Source organism: Onychomys torridus, chromosome 15, assembly GCF_903995425.1.
Source record: "Onychomys torridus chromosome 15, mOncTor1.1, whole genome shotgun sequence".
Taxonomy (NCBI): Eukaryota; Metazoa; Chordata; class Mammalia; order Rodentia; family Cricetidae; genus Onychomys; species Onychomys torridus.
This window is the reverse complement of record NC_050457.1, coordinates 18,816,752-18,843,529: the sequence shown is the minus strand read 5'-3', so window position 1 is coordinate 18,843,529 and position 26,778 is coordinate 18,816,752. Positions and strand designations below refer to the sequence as shown.

Here is a 26,778-nt window from a genome sequence, read left to right as displayed (position 1 = left end):
ATGCTAACGTTTGGTTGTCACTGGTTTGGAGAACCATGTGACTTACGCTATTTCTGTTCATGATAGGAAGAAGTTATCAGTCAGGCCCCCAGCTACGGTTGCCTTGGAGACATTTAATGATACAACACCCGAAGTGCCATGCTGCAGAGCAAATGTCAAATTCCGAAAGGAAGACACTTACTGTCAGAAGGCTTCTAGAACTGCCCCCAGCAGCCAAAGCAAGAGGTCTAAGACACAGGATCCACAGAAGGTGCTAAGGCAGGGCCCCTGGGCTGAGCTGTGGCCTTGAGGTCCCTGGAACTGGTAATGAAGTGTAATTCCAAGGGTTGGAAAGCAGTTCTTGCAGCAAAAGTCTCCAAGGCTGACCTTAGCAATCCAAACAGGAAGCAAGCAACTAACATCCCTGGGCGTGCCTGGTTGTAGGGAAGCCCAAGGAAGTCTTGGCAAAGAGATGTCTTTCTTATTCTCTCAGGGAAAGGGTGGGCCATACACTTGTTGGTTGACAAGGAGGACCTGGAGACTGACATGCCTATCTGCCCTCTTCTGGTCTTTAAAACAATACTGGAGTGCTGGAGAGATGGCTCTGTGGTTAAGATCACCGGCTGCTCTTCCAGAGGACCTGGGTTCAATTCCCAGCACCCACATGGCAGCTCACAGTCTGTAACTCAAGTTCCAGTGGATCTGACTCCCACACAAAGACATGCAGGTCAAACACCACTGTATATAAAAATAATAATAATAAAGAATTTATAAAACAATGCTGAGTGTTTTTCCTCCTGACTTGTAAATTCTCCAGGTCCAGCAGTAGACACAAAAGACCTTCTTGATATCCTGTCTCATATTCTAGTCCTGTTCTGGGGACAAATGTCAGCTCTGGTGTTGAGTAGATGCTTTCTGGTTTCTAGACTCAAACTTCTGAGCCCCACAAAATTGCAAATCCAGGGGAAGTGTCTACTATGTGTGCAGGGAAAGCACCCACTGTGTGTATAGGGGAAACGTCCACTGTGCATACACGGGAAGTACCCACTGTGCGTTCAGGGGAAGTGAGCACTGTGCGTTCAGGGGAAGTGACCACTGTGTGTTTAGTGGAAGTGCCCACTGTATGTTTAGGGAAAGCGCCCACTGTGTGTTTAGGGGAAATGCCCACTGTGCATACAGGGGAAGTGCCCATTGTGTGTACAGGGGATGTGCCCACTGTGTGTTTAGGGAAAGTGCCCACTGTGCATACAGGGGAAGTGCCCATTGTGTGTACAGGGGATGTGCCCACTGTGTGTTTAGGGAAAGTGCCCACTGTGCATACAGGGGAAGTGCCCATTGTGTGTACAGGGGATGTGCCCACTGTGTGTTTAGGGAAAGTGCCCACTGTGCATACAGGGGAAGTGCCCACTGTGTGTACAGGAGAAGTGCCCACTGTGTGTACAGGGGAAGTGCACACTGTGTGTTTAGGGGAAGTGCCCACTGTGCATACAGGGGAAATGTCCACTGTGTGTACAGGGGAAGTCCTCACTGTGTGTATGCACAGGGGAAGTCCTCACTGTGTGTATGCACAGGGGAAGTGCCCACTGTGTGTATGCACAGGGGAAGTCCTCACTGTGTGTATGCACAGGGGAAGTGCCCACTGTGTGTACAGGGGAAGTGCCCACTGTGTGTATGCACAGGGGAAGTGCCCACTGTGTGTACGCACAGGGGAAGTGCCCACTGTGTGTACGCACAGGGGAAGTGCCCACTGTGTGTACGCACAGGGGAAGTGCCCACTGTGTGTACGCACAGGGGAAGTGCCCACTGTGTGTACGCACAGGGGAAGTGCCCACTGTGTGTACGCACAGGGGAAGTGCCCACTGTGTGTACGCACAGGGGAAGTGTCCACTGTGTGTACGCACAGGGGAAGTGTCCACTGTGTGTATGCACAGGGGAAGTGTCCACTGTGTGTATGCACAAGGGAAGTGTCCACTGTGTATACGGGGTCGTTTCTTACAGGACTGCTCAGCATTCTCACATGCACTTTGTCCTGGCTATCTCAGCTGGGAATTTGGCAGCTGCTTTTGAGAACACAGGCTCCTCAGCAACTCATCTAATCAGACACCAGATCCCGGGAATCCAGTCACAATAAGATCTGTCAAATCCCTTCCCCCTTTATTTCTAGTCTCACACAAATCCATCTATTCCATATTATTGTATTAGCTCAGTGTGCTAAGACTGTCTCAACAAGATAACAGAGACTGGGTGGTCTATATAACAGAAATATACTTTTTCATAAATCAGGAATCTAGAACGCCCAGACAAGGATGCAAGCATGGGGGGTGTCTGGCCAGGCTCCACTGTTTGTCTTAGACACTGCCTTCCCTGTATACATTCACAGGCTCCTTCCAAGGTGTGTGTGAGCAGTGCTGGGGTCCCTTTTCCGTAAAAGAACAGCAGTCTTAGTGGGTTAGACCCCCACTTTTATGACCTCTTTTAACCTTATTACCCCCTTAAAGGTAACTAATTCAGTCATTATCACCTTGTGAGTAGGGTTTCAGCTCACTAGGCTTGGGCATAATTCGGTCTATAAAGATCCCTACTACCCCATGTCTGAATTAGTCTAACTTGACTTCACTCCCAACTCCCTTCAGGCCAGTCAGTGAACATGCAGCCGTTTTCATCTTGGTCAAATGGCCCTTTAGTTTGATTGAAAACCAGAGTGATTCTCATGCTTAGGATGTAGCCAAACTCTGTGGCCTGGCATTTGGTTCCTTGGTAATAATAGTGTAATAATAATAATACATTATTATTAGTGTCACTAACACAAACTAAGACACATAACACATGACAACACCAAATAATACCAAACACCACCATAACACGTTTTAGAAATCCCTGTGTAATCCTTTGTGCTGCTTAGTGGTTTTACCATAAGTTTATATATACATAAACTTGTATATATAAATTCTTTATTGATTCTTTGGGAATTTCACATCATGAACTCAATCCTACTCACCTCTCAGGCCTTCCACATTTGTCCCTTACCCCTGCAGCATGCTCCTCCAAAAGACACCCCTCAATTAATTAAAAATAAACAAAAAACCCCACCTCACTCTCCATTCTTCCAACACTTCATTCATCCTGCGGCATTAGGAGCTGCGGTGTGCCACACAGTAGACCCTTTTGTCCATTCAGCCCAACCCACAAAATGTTCATTGCAGTGAGTCATTGGTCTGGTTCAAGGCCTCTGGCACACCATCATCACTGGACCCTCACTGAAACTCCTCTTGGAGATCCTGCTGTTACCCTAGTCATGGAGATCTACACCTATCATTCTGGGGACTAGTCCCTTCACACACTCCAGCAGGTCCTAGATGGGGTATAGAGGTTAGGGTGGGTCAACCCAAGGCCCAGGATGTGGGTCTGGGTGGTAGCTGAATTGGTTGGTCCAGGCCACTGGGACCACCCCCCTCAGGTGAGAGGCAGAACCAGCTCTCCTAGGCCCATGCCTTTGGGGGACAGCATTCCCCTGCCCTTGGTGAGGGATGGGGCCATCTCTACCAAGTGTGTATGTGGAGAGGAGCTAGCTTTCCCATGGGGGACAGGGCCAGTTCTCCAGCGACAGGGTCCAGCGAGGGGCAGGGCTAGCTATCCCAGGGCCAGTGAGGGGTAGGATGGTTCAGCAAGAAAGACCCTTGGGTTTCAACATGCATGATTCCTAAGACCCCTGTCATAAGGCATTTAAGCCACCTCTTTTATTGTTCTTCAAGTATTCAGCGAATGTTCCCACCTCTAGGTCTTCTGTAGTGCCTTCTTTTTCTAGTTATTCAAATCCAGCCCCTTCTTTAAAGAACTACGCCCTTACCTTCTTGGTGACATCTTCCAGGTCTCTGCTTCCCAAACTCACCTCTCTCTCTGGGTTAGGATTGTTATCTTATAGCAAGTATGTATACAGATCTTTGTTCCTTCCTGGATCGTCAGATGTACTTCTTCATCTCTCTCATGGTGCGCTGTGTCCTGGTGGTCCTCAGGGTCCTCAGTGTGTAGATGGGAAGATGAAAAAAGGAGTGAAGGAAGACCTTATTTCATAAAGTTTTCTGATAATCATAGCCTAGATGTCCTCTCTGCTGAGAAAATGTCTACAACCCTACCCCGAATCCATCACATCAACTTTATGTATTTATTTGTTTGTTTATAGTCAGGGTCTTACTGCATAGCGCTAGCTGGTCTGAAGGTCACTGTGCAGACCCAGCCAGCCTTGAATTTGTAGCAATGTTCTTGCCTTTGCATCCTCAGTGCTGGGATTTTAGGCATGTGCCGGCATGCCGGGCCTCTTTAACATATCAATGCCCTTAAATACCTTCACCACTCCCAGAGAATTTTTTGCTTATCTCTCTAATCTTCTACCCCACGTAGTCTAAATTTGTGGAAATTGATATTGTTTCCGGCTAACTCCCTGGTGCAGAGTTAGCATTTGATACATAGTAGGCTGTCAGTAAATATTTGCTGAATATGATGGTATGTTTTGGAGTAAATGGCGCATTTCTCAAAATGTGCATCCAGGCAGGGGAAGGCTTACTTAGAAACTGTTTTGTTTGCTTACTGTTTTCTGCCTCTTCATTTTCAAACAGAGTCTCACTCTGTAGCCCAAGATGGCCTGGAATTTACTCTATAGTCTCGGCTGGCCTGGAATTTATCCCAGTTCACTTGCCTTAGCTACCTCTGGTGCCGGGATTAAGCCACCGCACCTGATGTGCTGATCAGTTTTTTGTCAACCTGACACAGGCTAGAGTTATCTGCAAAGAGGAAACCTCATCTGAGAAAATGCCTCCATCAGAAAGGCCATTAGGCAACTCTATGGGACATTTTCTTGAGTAATGCTTGTTGTAGGAGGGTCCAGTCCAAGGTGGGAGGTGGCATCCCTGGGAGGTCGTCCTGAGTTGTTTTAAGAAAGCAGACTGAGCAAGCCATGGGGAGTAAGTGGTGTTCCTCCATGGTCTTCACTTCAGTTCCTGTCTCCAGGTTCCTGTCTTGAGGTCCTGCCCTGAATTCTCTTGACAATTGTCAGTAACTGGGATGGGTAAGAGGGAATAAACCCTTTCCTCTCCAAGATGGTTTTGGTCATGATGTTTCACACAGCAAAGGAAAACAAACTAGGACATCTGAACAAACCTGGACTTTTAAACTTTGCCCACTGTGTAGTTAGGAAATCTTAGGCTTATGTGCATTGCACATACACAAATATGCATCTCACCTTGCTTTATGTATTGTGTATACCGAAAACTTTTTATGTGGGTTAAAAATACATACCTGGATCTGCAAAGTCTAAAACCTCAAGGACTGTATATGAATATTCAAGGAGCCGTGTTGAATAAAAGCTAACATTCAATCACTTGGCAAATGGTATCATTAGCTAGAAAATAGATTTGTTTTCTCAATGTAGATTTTCACATAGGGTGGTTCTGTAAAGGAAGCAACTTCTACAAAGAAGGGCAATTTCAGCACTTGCCATTTTCTGACTCCTTCCTCCTTGGGTTCATCATCCTGAGCTCAGGAGTTACTGTCCAGTTGTCCCGTGGGTTCATGGCCTCTAGCTCCCTCTAAGTTGGATGTGCCTCCATATCTTTGCTCATACTGACTCCTCTGATTAGTAAGCTGCCCTAGCCAGGGTCCAGCATTCCTCTTTCTCTAGAAAGCCTTTCCCAATTATCTTAATGACCAGAAAAGAACTGACAGTTCATTTTGTTGCTCTTATGCATCTCTGTTATTTCTTGTACATCCTAAATTCCTGGCTACTCTGGAAGCTTCTCTGTAGAGTGGGCTCTACGCTGAGTTTCATTTGAATATCTTTTTATGTCTTGGACATTTCTGTGAAATATATTTGCAAGACATTTGGAAAAGGATGTTCCAGCCTTCATGGCTTGATTGCTTGGGCCCAAGAGAACATGGAGACAAAGAGCTAGGGGATTCTAGAATTCTCCCTGGGAGCTGGTCCAGCCTTTCTTTGTGATTTTCTTGTGAATGGGAAGCACAGATCACTTTCATACTATGCAGATAAGGGCCCAGTGCTCAATGCCCTGCAGGTTTGGTGATGTTGACCTAAGGAAGTCAGAGATATTACTGACTTTCCTTCTACATCTTGTCTGTTTTCCTTTTCTACATTTGGCAAGAAAGATCTGTCCTATGGGCCAAATCCTTTCCTTAATTTCATTTGGTCTTTGGCCAAAAAAAAAAAAAAAAAAAAAAAAAATCTAAAATGTGATGCAAGCATAATTTAAAATACAACTTACTTTTCTTTCTCTTTGAAAAGCTGCATCTATAAATGCACTAGCTAGGAATATTCCACCCTAAAAATGTCTGCGTGTCTTTCTTTATCTCTCACTGTGTATTTGTGGGTCTGGTTCTGTGTCTTCCCTGTAAGTGTGTATCCATTAATTTCTCCATGTCTGTTTCTCATTCATGACATTCTTCTCCCACCATCCTCCTTCTTATTTGATGGAAAAACTACCAACGAAATCTCGTAAAAGATAACTTGCTATTTTTTTTTTTTTTAAAGAAGACAATTAGGAAACATGACACTTAGATCGTCTTAATGCAACTTTTAGATCACTTTTGGCATTCACTTATGAACCTTAGTAAGTACATATATTTTTCCATATTTGTAATTGAGACATGTATATTGTATGACTTTTTAATCTAATTTTTATTTAAACACATTGAAATAGTGGTAGTCAGACATAGTAGTGCAGTTTTCTGGGCTATTTCTTAAGTGTTTGATCTATGGATTTTTTTCACACTTCGTTACTATAAATAGCACTGATTAAAAAATCTATGCTGATGATTTTTATTTCTAAAAGGAGGATTTTCAAGTTAAACACATTCATTGACTTTAAAAACGAAAGTCACAGAACATGAAATTTCTTACTTAAAACAATAGCTTCTCTTATTTTGAGCTGTGACAGTTAAGAGATCAGAAGGCAAAAAAAAAAAAAAAATCGTTCTTCATTGAACAAATATTTGAGTACCCAGCTGTATGTTAAGCACTGATACAACAGACATATGAGATCCAAAAATAAATAAGAACCTAGAGTCTAGTGAGAAAAGATAGAAAGTAAATATCACAAGTGAGCGAATTATATAGTAAAATGAAGGGTGACATATGTTATGAAACAAGAAAAATTCCAGGCCAGGGGGACTCAGGAGGGTCCCGGTGACTGTGGAGAAATGTCGGCTGAAGTTTTAAATAGGGATTGAGGATAGACGACATGGAGCAGGGGACATGTCATAAGAGACCTAAGGAAGAGAAGAAGTTAGCCATGTGAGTATGGAGATAAATGCATGACTGGCAAAGAGCACAGCTCCTGATGAACTCTAGATCCCCTGGGGAAACAGTGTGAGGCCTGGGGGGTTGTGTTAGGAGAGAGGACAGACAGGTGAGTCCTCTGGCCAGTGTTTCCAGGTTCCTGTCTCCATCAAAGAATGGACTGGAAGAAAAGACAAATTAGGAATGGTGAGAAAATTTATAAAATTTACAAAGGTATACCCTCAAAGGGCAAGTACAGTAAATGATAGGGGTAGCTTTATGGTATTTTGGATGGTTACTTTGATGGTCAAACTGATGGAGGGGTGGATCATCATGAGTTAAATTGAGGAAAAGGCAGAGAATTCTAGGAATGGGTATGGATCCCTCTGACTTTCTGTATTCATGAGATTTTCCTAGTGTGGTATCAGATACTTGATGGGATAGGCACTTTTGAAGGTCATAGAGATGGTATTATCATGGAACACTTTGTAGCCATCCACATCAGCCGTGTTGGGCCCAGCTGGTGTGGAGTCTCGATCTCTTTACTGGTCTAGGGGTTCTGGCATCCTGCTCTAGTAAGCTCTGAGATCACCAGCCTCCAGCCCCTATGCACTTTGGCTCTTTCTTCTCCAAGGTCTATCTAGCCAGCTTTAGTTGGAGCAGGAAGAGTGAGGGTAGAAAGCTTAGCCTGCCATGGGAGCAGCCTCATTGTGTGGGTACTTCAGCCCTTTGCCTTTTTTGGTCTGCAAAGAAGGCTGAAGACAGGGCTTCACTAGATCCACTTTCTAAGGAATGGCAGATGCTGGACCAGCCCTGAACACCTGCAATGGGGAATTATTCTGTTTTTGACAAATTCTTCTGGGTGATTCTGATGTGCCCTCAGGGTTGGGACTGTTCTTTTAGCTTGGGAAAAAAAAAAAAAAAAAAGAAAGAAAAAAAAGCCCACGACTTTAAATTAAAAATCATTTCATAAGAAGATAAAAAGCTCTTAGCATCCCAAATGTCAGTGATTTTGAGATGTCAGAGATTATGCAGGCAATTGCAGCTCAGAGGTTAAATGACTTACCCAGGGTTACACAGAGTCAGGTTTCAGACTGACCCTTCTGAGGTCAGTGAACCTTCTGCTGGGTTGGGTTGCCTAATAAACGGTGTCATTTGACCTGTCAGGTGGTTAGATTCCCAAGACTCTCTCATGAGGAACATTGTCTGAACCCAGAAGTTCTCTAAGGTTGATCGGTTGATTAAATGTTTGGTTACCTAAAGATCAATTAGATGGCTGTGGTTGTTTTAACCTTTGTGGTTAAAAATGATTCAAAATGTATTAATCACATTTTCTGCTCCTTGAGAGGAATTCTGGGAGATTCATTCCATTTTAGAAGTGGAATGAACCTTAATTCTTCAGGATCTTGCAGTGCTCTGGGTCATAATTCTGCAGGAAGCTCTTATTTAATATCATTATAAAACATAAAAGGCACTCAGCTGACCTTGAACATGAGCTAAATTTCTCCCTTCTTTTTAAGTACAGTTTTTTTTTTTATTCAGTTAGCTTTCTTTTTATTTGTTTCTTGGACATTGTTGCTAAAATTTTCTCACTTTAATTAATTTCTTTTTATAATGTTGGGTTTTCTGACCTTAATTTACTAAATTTTGCCTAAATGACAGCCACAGTGTCTAAGCATGTAGACACTGTTGTCAACCCTGGGTTGCACTGTGTCCTTGCAGGGGGACAAGTTCAGAAATCACTTCCTGAGGCCATCCCTCTCGAGGCTTACTCATTTTTTAATGTATAACAAGTTCACCCTAAATTTGTTTCTGGATGTCTGTGCAGTCATGATTCATCTGCAAGTGCTCTCTACCAGAAGATAGGGTGTAGTTTGTATTTTTTTCATAGTTTAGCCTTCCAAAGCATCACTGACATTTTTCAATGCATAGTTTCATGAGTAGTTCCTTGAGAAAATTCTAACATAACAGTGGTATGAGAAGTATCTGATGCTCAGTTTCGTGAAGGATGATGGCTGAGATGGGTGTACAGGAACTACCTGAGGAATAATTAACATCATACCAGGAGAAGGGATGGAGATTTGGGGGGGTCTTGTAATTTAACTCTGTTATTATTTGCTCATTCCTTAGTGATTCATTAGAAGGAAGGGCAGATGGTTGTTGCAGAATATTATTTTAACTAGACAAAGATGTGTTATGTTTGTTTACACTGCAGAATATTACTTTAACTGTGTGTTACTTTTGTTTATGCTGCATTGTTTAATTATGTAAAGATGTGTTACATTTGTTTCCCCTTGCCTGGCTAAGACACCTGATTGGTCCAATACAAAGCTAAATGGCCAATAGCTAGGCAGGAGATGGACAGGCGGGGTTAGCAAGCAGAGAGAATAAATAGGAGGAGAAATCTAGGCTTGGGAGGAGAGAAACAAAGAAGGAGAAAAGAAGAAGAAGAAGAGAACAAGGGACATGCCCAGGGCAAAAAGCCAGGCAGATGCCAGACAGACAGACAGATATAGAGAAGCAGTGAAAGATATACAGGAAGAAAGGAAGAGGGTAAACAGCCCCAAGGCAAAAGGTAGGTAAAGAGAAACAGTTTAATAACTTATAAGAGGTAGCCAGAAACAAGTCTGAGGTAGGCCTAGCCTTCAAAAACTAATAAGAAGTCTCTGTTCATGATTTAGGAGCTGGTTGGTGGCCCAAAAGAAAAACAAAGAAACAAACCAACCACACAAACACAAAACAAACCAACAACCTATTCCAGATGGTAGCTACCAGATTTAGCTGTAAGTGAACGACTGCCCCCTGTACTGTGGCAGTCTTATCTGCCTGGTGCCCAGTCAATGTGCAAGGAATTGTGGGGAAGCTGTGATGTCAGGACAGAAGGGCTCTGACTTACTCTTCCAGCTGCTGGGCATGCCGCCAGCAGGAAAATGGTTCTGTTGCCCTTTATAAGGGGGCCTGCCTCAGCCACCTTGTCCAAGGTCACGGACATAGTTGGTGTGAATGACTGGTGGACATGGGTGTATCCCTCTTCGCCACCGATCCCTCTTCGCCGCCGCACCTTAGGACCTCTCTGAAGCATCATCCTAGCATCAGAATCTTCTTTGCAAGGTGCCCAAGGCTAGACCAGTTTCTCCCTCAGCTTGACGTCACTTCCTTTTCTGACCTTCTCTAAATGTTGCTTTCAAGACACCTGATAAACTAATTACTTGCCAAACACTGACTTAGAGTTTGTTGGGGAACTCAGCCCACCTGGAAATCCTTTGAGCTATTTCCCTGCCCATGAGAAAATACAACAGGGATTTTCCCCAAATTAACTGGAGAAGGACTTTTCTTTTTTCTTTTTTTTTTAAATGTCATTAAAATAAAAAAAGTGATAACTGAACTGAGATGCAAAACAAAAATGGAATAAGGTTGACTCTTTCTATCTGAACTTGGGATGTGGCGGTGTTTCTCCTTGTTTGTAGACAGGAGCCTAGAGCTCCTGGAGATCAGATTGGCCTTGACCTCTAGTGTAATCCTCCTGCCTCAACCTCCCAATTTGTAGAATTAGGGTGTAAACTAGCATCATACCCAGCTTGAACTTCAGATGTGTAGGGATGTCTATTTTGTTTCTCTTTGGCAGTGAGAAGACATCAATTGACACCTTCCTCCAATAACTCTAAGAGTTGACAGTATGGGGGGAATGGAGGATAATGATGTCATCTTGAACTGGATACCTCTTTGCATTTTGCATTGAAATTTGTCCTTACAGAAGTCTAACTGAAGTCCTTGCTCAGACGGTTTCACTATCTCCCTTGCGCCACTGTGGTAGTGGCAGAAATTACTGAAGCGGCCCATGAGTAAGTGGACAAATGGTGCCTGGAGGCTAGAAGGTGGATTTCCAGAAGACAGTTTGCACAGCATAGTTGCTTCTAAAAGCATTCTCCTCCTCTACAAGGGGGCTCAACCAGCGTGGCCCCCACTGAGGGAGGCCATTTTGGATTGCCCAGTCCAGGGTGGAAGGAGAGAGCCGCGGGAGGCTGGGTGAGGTGGAAGTCAGGGTGAACATTTAGTGACACCCAGAGAAGAGCTGAAAACTAGGGGAGAGAGCAAAACAAAAAACAAAAAACCAAACCCAACAAAAGCAAGCAAGCAAACAACAACAACCCAAACAAAGTACAAGTAACAAAACAAATGAACACGCCGACAGCTTTCTGTTCTTTGCTTGGCTCTTTCACGGAAATGAGAATGTATTCCCCAGTGGGACAGCCCATCTCTTGGCATGAACTTCCGAAGGATATGCAGACAGGGAACGGGCTTTTTTTTTTTTTTTTTTTCTAAAGGCTGGGCCACCACCCAGCTGAACCTTCAGATGAGCATGTGGATGCTGGTGGGACTGAAGTGAAAGCAGATGTAAACTATTCAAGAATTGGGTCTCCTAAGTCGTCTTGACAAGCCAATCAATGGGCTTGGTGGGCCTGAGCCCTACGTTCCCTGCCATTTGCGAGGGCATCCTGGTGACAAGTCAGGGAAAGGGCTGAAAATGTGTTTTTGAGAAGAAACTTGAGGTCCACCCAGCCGTTCTTGGCCTGGAGAGGGGCTCATGCAGACTAGGGGGAGAGGGACTAGGGCACTAGGGGGCCGTGTGGACCTGCCCCCACCCCACCAAGGGACAAGGCCTCGGGGCAGCCAGGAGCTGGGGAGGGTTCCAAGGCACCGTGTCAAGGCGCTGCGCGGCCGGGAGCTGAGTGCCGTGGGGCGGCCCTTGGGGACCCCAAGGAGGACCGAGACGGGAAGGGGACGTGCGAAGACTGAAAGAGGGGAAGACGGTGCCGGCGGGCGGGCGGCCGGGCTGGCGCCCTGGCCCGGGCGTGGGGAGCTGGGCGGCGCGGGCCGAGGCGCGGGCGGAGCGGAGGGCGGAGGCGCGGGGCGCGCGTTTGGGGCGCTGCGGCGGGGAGGGTGGCGGCCGCCGGGGCGCGCGGGCCGTGTGTGTGTGCGCGCTCTGCCGCTCCGGGAAGAAGATGGCCCAGGAGGGAAAGTTGGGGTGACGCGTGCTGCCCCCGGACGCTTGCCAGGGGGCACGGAGGAGAGAGCCCGACAGAGCGGCGGCCACCCAGGCTGGGGGGCGCGCAGTCTGGGCGACGCCACCGTCACCGCGCCCGCCCGCCCCCTCACTGCAGGTGGCCGCGGGAAGCTCCGAGTCTGGGTGGCCCGGGGGCGCGGGCGGGCGCGCGCTGGGGGAGCCCGGCTGAGGGATGGGCTGCGCCCCCAGCATCCATGTCTCACAGAGCGGCGTGATCTACTGCCGGGACTCCGATGAGTCCAACTCGCCCCGCCAGACCAGCAGCCTGTCGCAGGGCCCCACGGCGCCCCTGCACGGCCTCTTCGTGCAGACCGACGCCGCCGACGCCATGCCCCCGAGCCGCGCGCCGGGACCCCCGGGCGCTGTCCGAGTCCGCAAGTCCCGGGCTGAGCTGGGCAGTGGCAGCAGCACCGGGTCCTCGGGCCCCGCTGTGACCACCTGCCGGGGCCGGAGGCGCCACTGCTGCAGCAGCGCTGAGGCCGAGACCCAGACCAGCTACACAAGCGTCAAGGTAAATGCGAGCTGTTGCGGGGGTGCTGCCCGTCGGGTCTGCACCGGGTAAAGGGCTCCTGGGGGAGGTGGGTGACCGACTGGGGGAGAGTGTTGCTAAGGAGGAGTTTACTTTTCATTTTTGCGGGAGGTGAAGGCCCAGGGGATTGGGGGGAAGAAAAAGATCTTGGAGGGTGCAGGGGACCAACCCTGGCTGGTCCTGGGGTGGGGACAGGTGGGGTGTAGCGCAGGGGAAAGCAGTTGGGATGGCCTGTTCCTTGCTAAGGGAGGGCGCCTGTGGCCCAATGGATGTAGCTAGAAGGATGGGCATGCATCACTAAGAGCATGCGAGTTTCTCTGAATGAAATCTGAGCGCTGAGCTGGATCTGCTTGTGGTGCAGACCAAGCACCAGGATGTTAGAGCGCCTGGGGTTCAGATTTTCACCTGCAAGTCAGCTAGGCTGGAAGGAGTTCTCAGCACAGTGGCCCAGTGCAGGGATTTGTGAATGAATCAGGCTGTTTCTTTTTGAAGAGCTATAGAAAGGGACTAGGGGAGAGCCAAGTGGAACCTGTTGTCACTGTTGTCACTGTGTTTCTCTGGGATGACTGTATCGTGGGCATACTTGAGAGAACCCAGTCAGAGTTTGGAATGTCAGCAGAGCCACCATAGAGGGATGTGGTTTTCAGTTCAGGGCATCTACCTCAGGATGATAATTCTGCACACACATCACCAGGGTGAATGAGCGTGTGAGGATGTGGAAAGGTTGAAACAGTCTGTAGATAGTTCTTGATGAAAATTTATTCCAATGGTGCCCAGTACATGTTTTTAAAGTACTCTTACACCCAAGAGGAGTTCATCGTGTCAGATTAATCGCTTGATAGCAAATCGAAGAATGAGGACACGCTTCATTGTGAGGAAGAAAAAGCACGTCTCTAAACTCTTAATGTTAGATAGACACAGCTTTTATGTAGTCAGTAGATTACCAGGGACCACTTCGTGATTCCTTGACAAAGACACAGTTGTATATCTAGTAGTTAAAACTCCGCTCAACAGTTGGCCCAGTGTGAGGAGAATGAGTCTTCCTGGATGGAGTGCCCCAATGCTGGAGGAAAGGGAGGGAGGAGGGATAGTGGGCTGCCTTTTGATGAATTCAGTTTTTTTTGTGAAATGGAATCTCATTTGACCATGTAAAACTTAACTAGGGTTTACTAGTAGGTGTGATGTTTCTCTGGTAATAATTGTGAACACCTTTAACATAAACATACCATCTAATATGTACCTACTATGTTCTAGGAATACATTTCTTTTCTTACTTTTGAATACTAACAGGTTATCTGAAGAGTAGAGCCCTGGATTCAATTAAGTAGTTTTTACAGAGACGTGTGGTGGGTACCAAGTTTGCTTTTGTTTGTTGCTTTCTGGGCCTCCTGCCAGCAGAAACATAAAGTTAGCATTAGAAGAAATTTCAAGGTGTTAAGGAGCCTATTTTTAGCAGCATCCTTAACTTGGGGTTTTAAAGGGGAATTTGAAGGCCTGAAGCAGTAGTTGAGAACTGTGACTGCTCGTGAACTTTGTGGTATTTTGTTTTGGTTGCTCAAGAGAAACTTAGGTATTTTTACCTTTCAGAGTAGCAAGGAACTCATTTTTAGTACCTGGCAACCCTGGCTACTTGGTGTTTGTTTAGTGAAAGGAAAAAAAAATAATGAATGAGACCATTTTTCTGTGTCTTAATGCTTTCCTCAAGAGGCTACTTAGAAACCAAATAGAGTAAAAACCGATGGAGAAAATGAGCCCTGATTATTAGCAGTTACTATAAACTCGAATAAATCTCATGCTACTTGGCTTAAGTGTTAAAAGGCTTGACCTGGAAAGGAATTTAACCCTCTTTACTTTATCAACAAGATGTCCAAATAAGAGCTTAATTTATTCCAAGCCATTGCTAGGAATGTTGGGAAGGAGGGTGCTACTTCAGCCATTCAACATGAATTTGCATTCCATAAACCTCAGAAATTATACATTTGAAATCAGATCAGGTATATTTATACAAATGCTAAAGAACTTCTTATCGCAGAATTGCCCCCAAAATATTTAATAGCATCCCTTTAGCCTCCATCTAGTAGTCTATGGTCTTTTACAGTCTGAAAGTTTCACATGTTCTGTGCCCTTACATGGATGAATGGATGAGATGATTCCGTCAAAAAATTTTCCTTTTCCTTTTTAGAATAAGAATTCTATGATCCCGTGATAGTTGGCAGGCCATGTGGCTCCCCTTCCCTTTCTGACTGCTTGGGTAGAAAAAGAAAGTCTTTGCCATTTGGTCCTATTTACAGTCTTAGTGGGTTTCAGTAGAGTCTTTCTTTTACCTTCCTCTTTGTACATCAATTATAAACACTATCTTTATTATCTAGCTGGCTTCTGGTATTCCCCTGAGTACAAAAAAAAAAAGTGTGTTTGATCTCTCTCTTTTTCTAGCAATAATTTATTTCATTAAGCTTTTAGAATGATGAAGCATTATGATGTCAAACATGATGTCAACAGGAACCTTCTTGAATACCTAATTGGCAAAAAAGATTATCAACATTAATAATTCATATGCAGTGCAATGATATCACATGAGTTTCCATTTCTGGTAAGGAGTTTGTCTCCCAGTTGCTGTAAAAATGCAACTTCCTAGCAATTCATCTCTCTTGCTTGCCTTTTTAAAATAGTACTCTAGCAGGGGACTCCTGCAGAATGCTCACTCTTGGTGTGTGCCAGTTCTGTAATTCTTGTTCACAAATCCTTGGAGGAGACGATGGGACTTCTCTTGGGGAGGAACTAGGAATCCGTACCAATCTTTTCCAGGACCAGCTGTTGCTGCTTGGAGCAGCCAGGACTGAGTAGCCTGTCCTAGCATAGTCTTTCCTGATGGCATGCTCAACTTCCTCCATCCTCAGCACAGGTGAGCTGTATTGTGGATGCAGTTGGTGTCACCTGCGCTGATGACTGGCATCATCTCCACCTCCCCTCTTCAACGTTCATTTATTCTTTCAGCTGGTGTTTATGCCAACCTCTACTGTAGATGCCAGGGATTTGGAGAACATCCATAAGATTTAGTGAGCAAAGCCTACATAGGATGCTAAATCTCTTTCCGAAGGGGTGCGCTTAAACCAGTTATTGGTGACTTCCACAGGATTGTTCCATGGCATTCTAGAGTCAGTGAGGATAATGTTAAATTGACTACTGTACATAAAGGGCAATAAATATTTATGTGATGTTACAGTAAATAATGAGACTTTTATGGGGGTAGGGATTAGAGCTACTTTTTAGAGTAGTTCTTGTCTTTCTAGTCATGATTCTTGAACCTGAGTCACTTGGAGATGCTGGTAAAGTGCACAGTGGGTGTGGGCCCCACCCCTGAAGTGGCTGATTTAATAGTCCCGGAAGGGACTTGAGAACTTAGAGTTTCAGGGAGTTTTTAAGAGATGTCTTGTTGCTGATCTGGGGGCCACACTTGGAGATCCCGTGCTTTAAATGAATTAAGTTGTTTTGTGGCCCAGGTAAATTATGTGTGGCCACCTATAGCAGTGGACACGGATCTCTCCATTTATGGAGTCAGAGTCTTCACAGCTGTCTGGAAAGTCTTAAGTGGGGACAGTACTGGACCATGCAGCCCACTCGGGTTTCTTGAGGTTCCGTTCCCTGCAGGCTCATCTTGGGTTTGTGAGGATCCTGACTTCTCATCATGGTCTCTTTAGCTGCCTCTGCTTTGGATGGACCATGCCCCACATGATGGGCATTTGCAAAGTGAGGGAAGATGCTGAAAGAGGGCTGCATGTCAGGCAGAACAGCTGCATGTCTCCTCTTCAGTCTTGGAGTTCTTGCTACTCATCTTTTGTTGTTGTTTTTGTTTGCTATTTTTCATTTCAAAATAGAGCGTAGAGTTTAATAAGCTCTGGTGAGTCCTATAATTTATGTTAGTCACTAGGCTCAGGTCTACGTTCTGCTGTTATATATTTTATCAAAATTCGCCCCCTCCCAACACACAAAATTGGAGTCAGTGGTTACTTTCTCCTTTTTTCTCCAGTGCTGGGAATTTTCTGGCATGTGAGGCAAGCTTGGCCAATGATCCATGTCTCCAGCCCAAGTGATCCCATTCAAATTACCTTCCTGCTTTGTAGTATAGTTACACCAATTTTTAAGGATGACTAGACAATTCTTTTTAACATCTTCCAATAAGACTTTTTAACACCTTCAAATCAGAGTCTGGTAGGGGTGGTGTGCACTTTTTATTCCTAGCCTTCAGGAGGCAGAGGCAGGCGGATCTCTGAGTTCGAGGCCAGCCTGGTCTACAGAGTGAGTTCCAGGACGGCCAGGGCTGCACAGAGAAACCCTGTCTTGGAAACACCAAAGCAAAACAACAACAAAAGACTTCAGATCAGAAAGCAACACTGAGCATTTGGAGGTAAGAAGTTTCTACTGACATCTCCCCTCACAGCTCTAGTGGGACAGGGACATACCAGAGAGGGCAGGGAAGAGTCGGTGACACCAGCTTTGGTAAGGGTCAGGAATCCAAAAAGCAAGGAGAGAGTGATTCCCCAGGCCCATTTGGGAATATAGTCTCAAGACTGTAAAACCAGCTGGAGAGGGACAGGTGAGAACTTTGGGTCAGATGGGTAAGTACAACCTAGAATTCAGGGTCTTCACGGAGGTGACAGCTACTCAACCAGGTTGAGGATTCTGATGGAGGAATACAAGTATTTACTTTCTGCTTCTGTGGGGATCTCTCCTGGGCACAAAGAGCTCACAGCCACAGGAATTGCTGTAGCCATCCAGAGACTATAGGTAACCACTTCACTTGAATGTGGCAAGACGAGCCAGCCACATCTTCCTTGCCCCCTATTCAACATTATCTGGGCAGCAAGCAGAGCGTCAGTGAGATATTAATCTCCTGCAGGAGCCACTCCTAAGTTGTTGGTAGATGGAAAGGAAGCCCACAGACGAGGCTGCAGGAGCTCAGACTTGAAAAAGAGAGAACTACTACTACTATAGAAGGATTGTGGGGGGGGAGTGGTTATGGAAACCCAAGGGATCAAGTCTACAGAAGCTCCCAGAAGCTGTGACCTGAAGAAGGCATGTGAGAGATGCAACCAGTGGATATATTGACAGTCTTAGCTGGATGTGAGGGCACCATTTCTACCGTTTCTTTTTGGAGAGAGACAGAGACAGACAGACACAGAGAGACAGAGACAGAGATGCAGAGAGGAACAGAAACAGAGACAAATGGGCAAATAGCTTCATGAAATTGACCTACATTTTAGGGATCTCCTGTCTGTCATTGCCTTTCACCAAACATATCTGCAAAGCAGAGAGAATAGGAGAATATTGGATGTGGAGTCCTGGGTACAAGGCAGAGTGGGGAGCAGGGCCGGGGAAGCAGATACTGAACATATCTAAAAGACACCAAAAAGGGAGAACAGCTGTTCCTCGGAGCTACAGAGAGAAACTCAAAGTGCAGTGGACAGTGCAGAAGCTTGTCTCAAAGAGGAGTGGTGTTTATGTGGGCCAGATTCACTGCTGGTGCTTCCCGCCTAATGACTGGAACTAACATCTCTCTGGTGACCCTGGCTGGGGACCTCTGAGCGCTGCACACCACCTTCCTCTTCACTTTCTCCTCCGCTGTCTCTGCTAACTCTGGTTCCTCTGTCCTCCCTTCTGACCCCTCCCTGAGGGCTCCATGTAGACAGAGACATCACAACGCCACCTCGCCAGACCCAGCAGACCCAGCCTGGCCACTTTACCCTGCCCCTGCCCCAGATTTTGCTTGCCTCTACTCTGTAGGCTTCTTTCCTCAGGCCCCCAAAGTGAGAAAAATGGTCTTTTAGTATGTTTTTAGAAGCTGATTATTTTCAGTAAAGAATATGCACGTTTTTGACTGTGTTTTAAAATATTAAGCTGTGTGTTGGAGACTTTATTATTTATTTATTTGAGGGGCTTGAGATTGAACCCAAGGCTCTTACGTACTAATCAAGTGTTCTGCCATGGAGCCGCCCCCTCCCCCAGCCTTCTGGAGTTTGTTTTAGATGGGGGGGGGTTGCTTTTATGTTATAGTGGGAGCCTTGGTGGGTACCATGTTTAACAGGCAATGATGCAGCCTGTTAAAGACTTGTAATCTGCTTTACTTGAATATTGGCAATGATGGTTTCTCCTGTCTCCTCTCCCCTCCCATTGACTTCGGGTTTTCTGTCGGCCCTGGTTCCCACTCATCCCCACTTCCTCAGGGATAACCCACAGAAAAATAGCTCCTGCTGTGGAATGCTGCTGTTCTGCTCACAGTAGGCTTTGAGGAACTGTTGATTGCTGTGACAAAAATCAGGAAATGATTTTACAGTCAGCTATTCCATCAGTGAGAGAAGAAATGGTTTGTGTTGTATCATGTTGCCAAGGCAATACTGTGGATTTTTACAAGGTAAATAAGGTGGATATAAAGACATTAACTGTTAAGTCCCTCCTGTTCCTGGATCCTTTCACCTCCACTGTTTCCCCTAAATCTACTCCAAACGACAGATCCTTATTTCCATTCTTAAAAAGGAGGAAGATGGGGGCCTAGGGAGAGGGCTTGGCGGTTAAGGTGCACTTACTGCTTTTGCAGAAGAACCGGGCTTGGTTCCCAGCACACATATGTCAACTCACAATACCTCCTGGCTTCCATAGGCACTCCAGCGGTACACACGCAGGCAGACACAAAACACTCATACAAATAAAATAAGAAAAATCAATCTTTCCAAAGGTAGGAAATGAAGCTGTGATAAATAGAATAAGCGGCCTAGGGTAAGAGCTGGACTTTGATGGTATGATTGAATCCGTCTCAGAGTTCTAAAGTGCTGGTCTTTACTGCTCCTCAGCACTCTGCTAATCCCTAGGGGTGCCACACGGACTCTGCAGACAATGCCCACGGTGGTTGGTGCTGGGGTACAATTATCTGTAGCAGAGAACAGAGGAGCCGTAGAAGGGAGGCAGGGAAGCAAGGAGCCTCGAGAGTGGAGTTTTTCCTCATACGCACGAGCAGTCACCCCCTCCATCTGCTTGGCCTGGAGTGCTGTGTTGAGGTTAGTGGAGGATGTGCCATGCATGGAGAAGTCATGTAACCAACACACAAAATGTTTTCACTGACCCCAGTGATGTGCTTTATCATGATTCAGGGCTAATATTCTTGTGCTTGCCATCATTATCTTGGTAATTAAAATGAGATTAAAATTGATATTCGGGTTATGTAGATATTTTTAAAACCTGGTGTTGTGTTCTACTGCAACATGAAAACCACACTTTCTGGTGGATTGACTTAGCCAATGTAGACCAACTGAACTTACCAAGATGTGCTATCCAGGCCCTGAAAAATCACTGCCACTCATGGATTTGGTCTGCTTCAAGTGGAATTCAAAAGGGAAGACACAGAAGAATCCTTCTGGGTGAAAACACATGCTGGGGTGGGACTCGTGGGTCTGCACAAGGCAGGAGCCAATGGACCAGAACCTTGCCTTCATCCTGAGATGGTCCAGCATGGGATTCTCTGGTGTCAAAGACTCATTTTAGAACTGTTTTGAAGGTGTGCTGCTGGCTTCTGTGTGCTGTTTTGTAGGTGATCTGGGGTGACGTATGCTACACTTGGGAAGATCATGTACTGTAGGTCCAAAGCCTGTTTTCTTTCAGACAGGAGGAGAAAAATAACTGGCCACAGGGGTGTAGTTGTCTGGGTGAGTCACAGAGCTGAGAAGGACCCTAAAATCTGGAAGAAGTTACAGGAGGACACTAAGCAGCCTATTGCACAGAATAGCATACAGTAACTTAATTTACACAAACATGATGCTCAGGAACTGAGAGGTGATGAAGGGAGTCCAGGTGAAATAAAGCTTTTGTCTGTCTCAAGACTCCTGCTGTCAGAGCTGCAGCCCAGAATGGAGCCAGCTGGAAAGGAAAGCTGGCTTACTTTATACACACATTTTTGAGACATGGTTTTGTATGGAGCCAGTGCTGGGTTTGGATCTTACTATTGTAGTGCAGGCTGGCCCCAGGTTCCAGATCTTCCTGCTTCAGCCTTCCGAAGTGCTGGGATTGCAGGTCTGTGCTGCTACACCCAGCAGAAAAGAGAAGAGAAGTAATAAAAGCCAATGACCTGGCACCCCTGACCTCACCCACTAGCCGTCTTTGGATCATGTGAGAGACAGTCTTGCCTAAGACACTGGGTGGCTTTGAGGAAAGCAAAGTCACTAACTGCAGTTTGAGCTGAGCCTCAGTTAAAACTAGAAGTTTGTATATACAGCCAGTGGAGTGTGGTACTCAGGAAAATGATGATAAATAAAGATAGAACAAAGTTCCATGAGCACATTTGGATGGACACACACACCACAACACCCCATCTGCCATGGGGCATATGGTAGGGAGAGAAAGCTTAGATGGACGTGTTTGCAGTTTCCTACTCTCTCCTTCCAGTCTGTGAAGTGGAGTCCGCAAAGCCAATTGCAGATCGCCCTAGCCCCCTGCATGGGACTCACAGAGGTCCCCCTGTCCCTGGGATGGTAGCTCAGAGCATATGGAACCCAGGGTAAGTCCTCATACCCAGTGCCTTTCTGTAAAGTGGTCTGACCCACTGGGACCTCAAAACCTTGAGATTTGCTGAATTTAACATGAACTTTCATATCGCTGGATGAGCTGGTGAGGATGGGGTCTATGGTCTGTTGAGTCTGGCCTCCTGAAGGGCACTAGAAGAAACACCATAATATGTTCCCTCCTGTTTGTCTAGAGTGAGGGGAAGAAGAGGTGCTTCCAAAGACCAGAACATCTGGGTATCACAGTGAGAGCTTGGAATCTTGAAGAGCAATCAGGACATATTTCAGATTAGTGTAAAAGGCAGCCTTCACTTTTCTGTTGCGGTTTATAAGCAAACAAATCTCAAACCACCTCTAAAGCCCATTGCTGATCTCAGGAGTGGATTTTCATATAGAAGCAATGTAATGTGTGGCATTTAGGTTTCTAGGTCAGCAAGAGAAGGGAATTTTAACCCGTTGTGTGGCTGGGATACGATGTATCCATGTAGTGTAGAAACAACGCTGCTGAGAGAGAAACATAAAATTGAATTAGGGCTTGTTTCTTTCCCGTGTCTGTCTTTTGGGAGAAGTGGGTTTAATTAGAGGGTGACGCAGGTGAGGGAGAGCCTTCGGGAGTCATCAGGGAGCAGTTACAGGGAGGAATTATGGGAAGCAATCCTCGAGCAAGCGTGCCGGGCAAGCAGAGGCTCAGCTGGCATCACTAACTTCACGGAGTTAGGAAGGACACCGAAGCATGTGCCTGGGTGGCTTGATCAAGCTCAGGTGCAGCCCAGCCGGGAGTTCAGAGTGGTGCCTGTCAAATGTCCTGGATTCATTGTGCTGTTTAATAGATAAATAGAGGTGTGCCTCATTTCCATATTCTCTTCCATTACAGATACTTCAGTATGCATTTGTTTTCTTTTTAGTTATTTTATTATTCTCTCATCCAGTGCATCCCAGTGGCAGCCTCTCTCCCTGCACTCCTCCCAACTCCCCCTACTTCTACTCTTTCCCAGATCTGCTGCCCCTCCCTTCAGAAGAGAGCAGGCTTCCCAGGGATATCCACCAAATATGGCATAACAAGATGCAATAAGACTAGGTACAAACCCTCATATCAAGGCTGGGGAAGGCAGCCCAGGGGAGGAAAAGGGCCCCAAGAGCAGACAAAAGAGTCAGAGACACTCCATTCCCATTTGTTAGGAGTCCCACAAAAACCCCAAGCTAAACAACCATAGTGTATCTGCAAAGGACCTAGCACAGACCCATGCAGGCTCCGTGATTGCTGCTTCAGTCTCTGTGAGCCCCTATGAGCCCTGCTTAGTTGATTCTGTGGGCTCTTCTCCTGGTGTCCTCGGACCCTCTGGCTCCTACAGACCCCCCCCCCCGCCTCTTCTGCGGGGTTCATGGAGTTCCACCTCATGTTTAGATGTGGGTCTCTGCATCTGCTATCAGCTAAGTTTTTTTTTTTTTTTAAGTCATATGAACCTTTTGCAAATCTCAAAACCGTGATGTACCAACAATTTCATGACTCCTCAGTTCAGACACTTTTGTCTAATCATCCTGTTCTTTATGTGTGCTGCTATCCACATAAAATCTACCGATTGCAAATGGCTGGTCTCTTGTCTGTTCCCTTCCTGTCTCTCTTTCTTTCCGCTTGCCGTCCACCCGTTGAGTTCTGTGTCCTGTACACTCTGCCCCAGCCTAAGCTTTACTTGTTGCATGCCTGAGGGGCAGCTACTGTGTTTCTTGGCCTTCTGTATCTGCTAGGAAAGGACAGTTGGATTTAGAGGTGCAATCTGACCATGCTCAGTTTTGGGTGTGGAGGGTGGGGTAAACACACATTTTATTTTTTGAGATGTATCATTTCTCCCTTCCATTTTCCCTCTCCAACTTCCCATATGCCCCTCTGTGGCTCCCTTTCAAATTCAAGGCTCTTTCTGCATTAATTGTTATAGTTGTATGTGTACCCACATATATATGTTTCTAAATATAGTCCACTCAGTCTGTATAATGTGACTTGTATACATGTTTTCAGGGCTAACCGGTTGGTACTGGATAGCCAATTGGTGTGATATTCTATGGGAAAACTGTTTCTCCAGTTTTCTCTGGAATTTCATTTCAGCTTTCCCTTTGTGTTGAGTGGAGGCTTTGTAGCATTTCCTCCATTCACATTGGCATGTGTATATTGTCATCTTGTTCATCCTGCCTGTTTAGGCAGCCATGTTAGCAAAACTTTATAGGTGTAGCTTCTGACGTTACTGGGGGGCACACTATCACATCAAACTCCCAGATCCTCTGGCTCTTAGATCTTTCCAACCTCTCTTCCACAATGTTCCCCAAGCCCTAGGTTCAGGAGTTGTTTTGTAGATGGGTTAAAAGGACATGTTTTCCATAGTGTTGTCTCCTCCCATCAGGAAGCACACAGCTGTAGTTTGAGTTTTCCTACCTGGCCCAGTCAGGACAAATCTCTCTTACCTGCCAGTCCCACAGTCACTCAGACCCAACCAAGAAAGCACACAGAAACTTACATTGTTTAGAAACTGTATGGCTGTGGCAGGCTGCTTGTTATCTACTTCTTCTATCTTAAATTAACCCATTTCTTTGCCACATGGCTTGTGGCTTACCAGTGTCTTTACATGTTGCTTTTCATGGCGGCTGGCGGTATCTCTCTCCAGCCTTCTACTTCCCAGAATTCTCCTCTCTCTTGTCCTGCCTATACTTCCTGCCTGGCCACTGGCCAATCAGAACTTTATTTACACAGAGCGATATCCACAGCACTTCCCCTTTTCTTTTCTTTTCTTTTCTTTTCTTTTCTTTTTATTTTAAGGAAGGTTTTAACTTTTACATAGTACAATTACATATAACAAAACAATTATCAAACAAGAATTACAGTTACAATATTAAAGAAGATATCCTATCTAATATTTGTGAGTCTAAGGTTTTATATCTAACTTATCTTTTATCATAACTGAGGAAATTATAACTATCTAGACTTCAACCACATCAAAGACCTCAGAAGGATATAATATTACCTGAGAAACAGGAGGAGGATGCAAGCAACTTTTGGGAGTCTTGCAAGAGTAGACAGAGACAGCTGGCAGCCTGGACAGTCACCTAATGTTCCTTTACATTGGTATAGATTTTAGTCTATTAATACAAACTTAAAGTTAATTTTGTTATACTGTGTGTATATTTCTAATCGTGTTTAAGGTATTATGTTTGTATAGCTCATTTTAAATTGAAATGGATAATTAAAAATAGATTAATGATTAGTCATCTATGATAATCATACTCATAGCCATGTTATTTAAGTCTTCTAGGTATACATAGACATATTTCAGATAGATAGGTAATCTTCAATGTAAAGTTGGGGCATTTGTCTTCAGCCCACAGGGCTAGAGTCTCTTGGTCACTTCTCTCAGTGTCCTGTAGAATGTCTGGCAGTTTCCTCTGCGAAGCAGGAACCTGAAGGACCATTTTGTCAAGCAAAGTTTAGTGGTCACCTTTCTGTGGGTCCTGCATGTCCAGTCAATCAAGCAGTCCAGGCAAGAACAGTTTCTTGCCCAAATGGCTATTTTTGCCAAGGTGAAGATAAGATATGAAGTGTCTTCAATGCCCATCCTCCTCTCTGAAGTAAATCGGTGCTGCCAGGAGCAGACATGTCTCACTGTCCAGAAAGTCTAAATTTTAAAAGTATTTTAAATGCCATATTCTGTAGGTCTTTGAAGTATTTGAAGATTACCTATCTATCTGAAATATGTCTATGTATACCTAGAAGACTTAAATAACATGGCTACGAGTATGATTATCATAGATGACTAATTATTAATCTATTTTTAATTATCCATTATAATTTAAAATGAGCTATATAAACATAATACATTAAACATGAGTAGAAATATATACACAATATAACAAGATTAACTTTAAGTTTGTATCAATAGACTAAAATCTATACCAATGTAAAACATTTTAAATGAGTTGTTGCTCTTTAGAAGTAAGTTCCTTAATCTACCCTTCATCCTATCATATCTATATCATCTCCCCTTTTTATCTTTAGAAAGAGATTGTATTTATAATCAACCTGTTTTAAATAAAATAGTGTTTTTTTTTCTGTCCCACACCAGAGGGCTCTTCTGATTTGGGACACAAGAATCTCTTAACCTTTTATTTTAACAATGTGCTTGGGTTAAGAGAAGGAGTGAGCCAATTCCATCTCCAAAGCCAGCTGGGAATTTGGGCGTAGTTTTTCTTACTACTTCCTGCTGGAGGGGGGTGCTGTATCTCATGGGGACATAAAGAAAATTTTAGGATTATGGAGTAGTCCATGAGGGTAAACCTCTGAGCCAGTTGCTTTGAAACCATTTTGGATGTCAGATCATCTGGGCCATTGTGTCATTGGAGACCTTTCAGGTGGTCTTGGCTGATCAAACCTGATGTATCTTAATCTGGAACAAATCCATAGCCTCTGGCTTTCTGTGGAAACAAAAGCAGAGACTCTTTTCCAAAGCAACATATCCTTATATCCAAATTTTGAAGTCAAGGTATCTTTAAAATTTACATATTTATTTAACTCAACAGCTTTTACGATCAAATCATTTTTTGTAGTTAAAAATCCCAAAGACAACATAAACCAGATTCTCTGTGTAATATCCATCTTTGTAAGACTGAAACACTGCTGTGGCTGCTGGCTCCGCCCACCTCAGCTTCCCAACATGGTGGTGGTGCAGTTTACTGCCAACTCTGGGTCTGGAGCCATGAGTACCATCAACTATCAGAAGCAGTTCTACCAAAGCAGCGAGCGCATAGCCCAGAAACTTTTTTTTTTTTTTAAAAAACTAGCAAAGACCAAATCCACCACACAGCAGAGTAACATGCCGCTTGTAGATTCCTCATTCCCGCCACACTGCAGCTCAGACACACAGGCCAGGAACCCGACATAGTAGCTCAAACTGGCAGGCTGCCGCTAACTTGAGAGAGACAACTAGGAAGCTGTTTTTAACTCTGTTTTAGAATCTTTTTTCTCAGGTTTTAGGTGGAAATTCTTGCCAACACATTGGACGCCATTTGTAGTTTGAGTTTTCCTGCCTGGCCCAGTCAGGACAAATCTCTCTCACCCGCCAGTCCCACACACAGCAGTGACCTCTTCTGGGATGCCAACCCTCACAAGTGACCACTGCTTTGATATACTTACTACCTGTTAGGGCTGGCAGATGATAATGGTCTCATTCTGTGATTTCTTCTTCATTTATCAGCTGGAGTAACTCCACAAAGAGCAACCTCCTTTCACAAACTATTCAGTTTCCCTGGGATACAGTTTCTATAGAAAAGACAGTAAAAGCCTGTATTTTTTCTGATATCTCCGGTTTTCAAAATAAAGAGTTGGTTCTGCAGC

At 45.1% G+C, this 26,778-nt stretch overlaps 1 protein-coding gene across 7 annotated transcripts in view; it reads left to right on the top strand.

The window, feature by feature from the left end:
- Positions 1-26,778, top strand: part of Pde8b (phosphodiesterase 8B) — a 228,344-nt gene that overhangs the window by 17,669 nt on the left and 183,897 nt on the right. For 5 of the 7 annotated variants that reach the window (XM_036206738.1, XM_036206734.1, XM_036206737.1 and 2 more), the window contains exon 1: positions 12,212-12,840. The exons of the other annotated variants lie outside the window; for them this stretch is intronic. In XM_036206738.1, coding sequence (XP_036062631.1) covers positions 12,502-12,840 — 339 coding nt within the window. In that variant the 5' untranslated portion in view covers positions 12,212-12,501. Of the gene's footprint in view, positions 1-12,211; positions 12,841-26,778 lie in introns of those variants that run through there. 7 annotated transcript variants of the gene reach the window in all.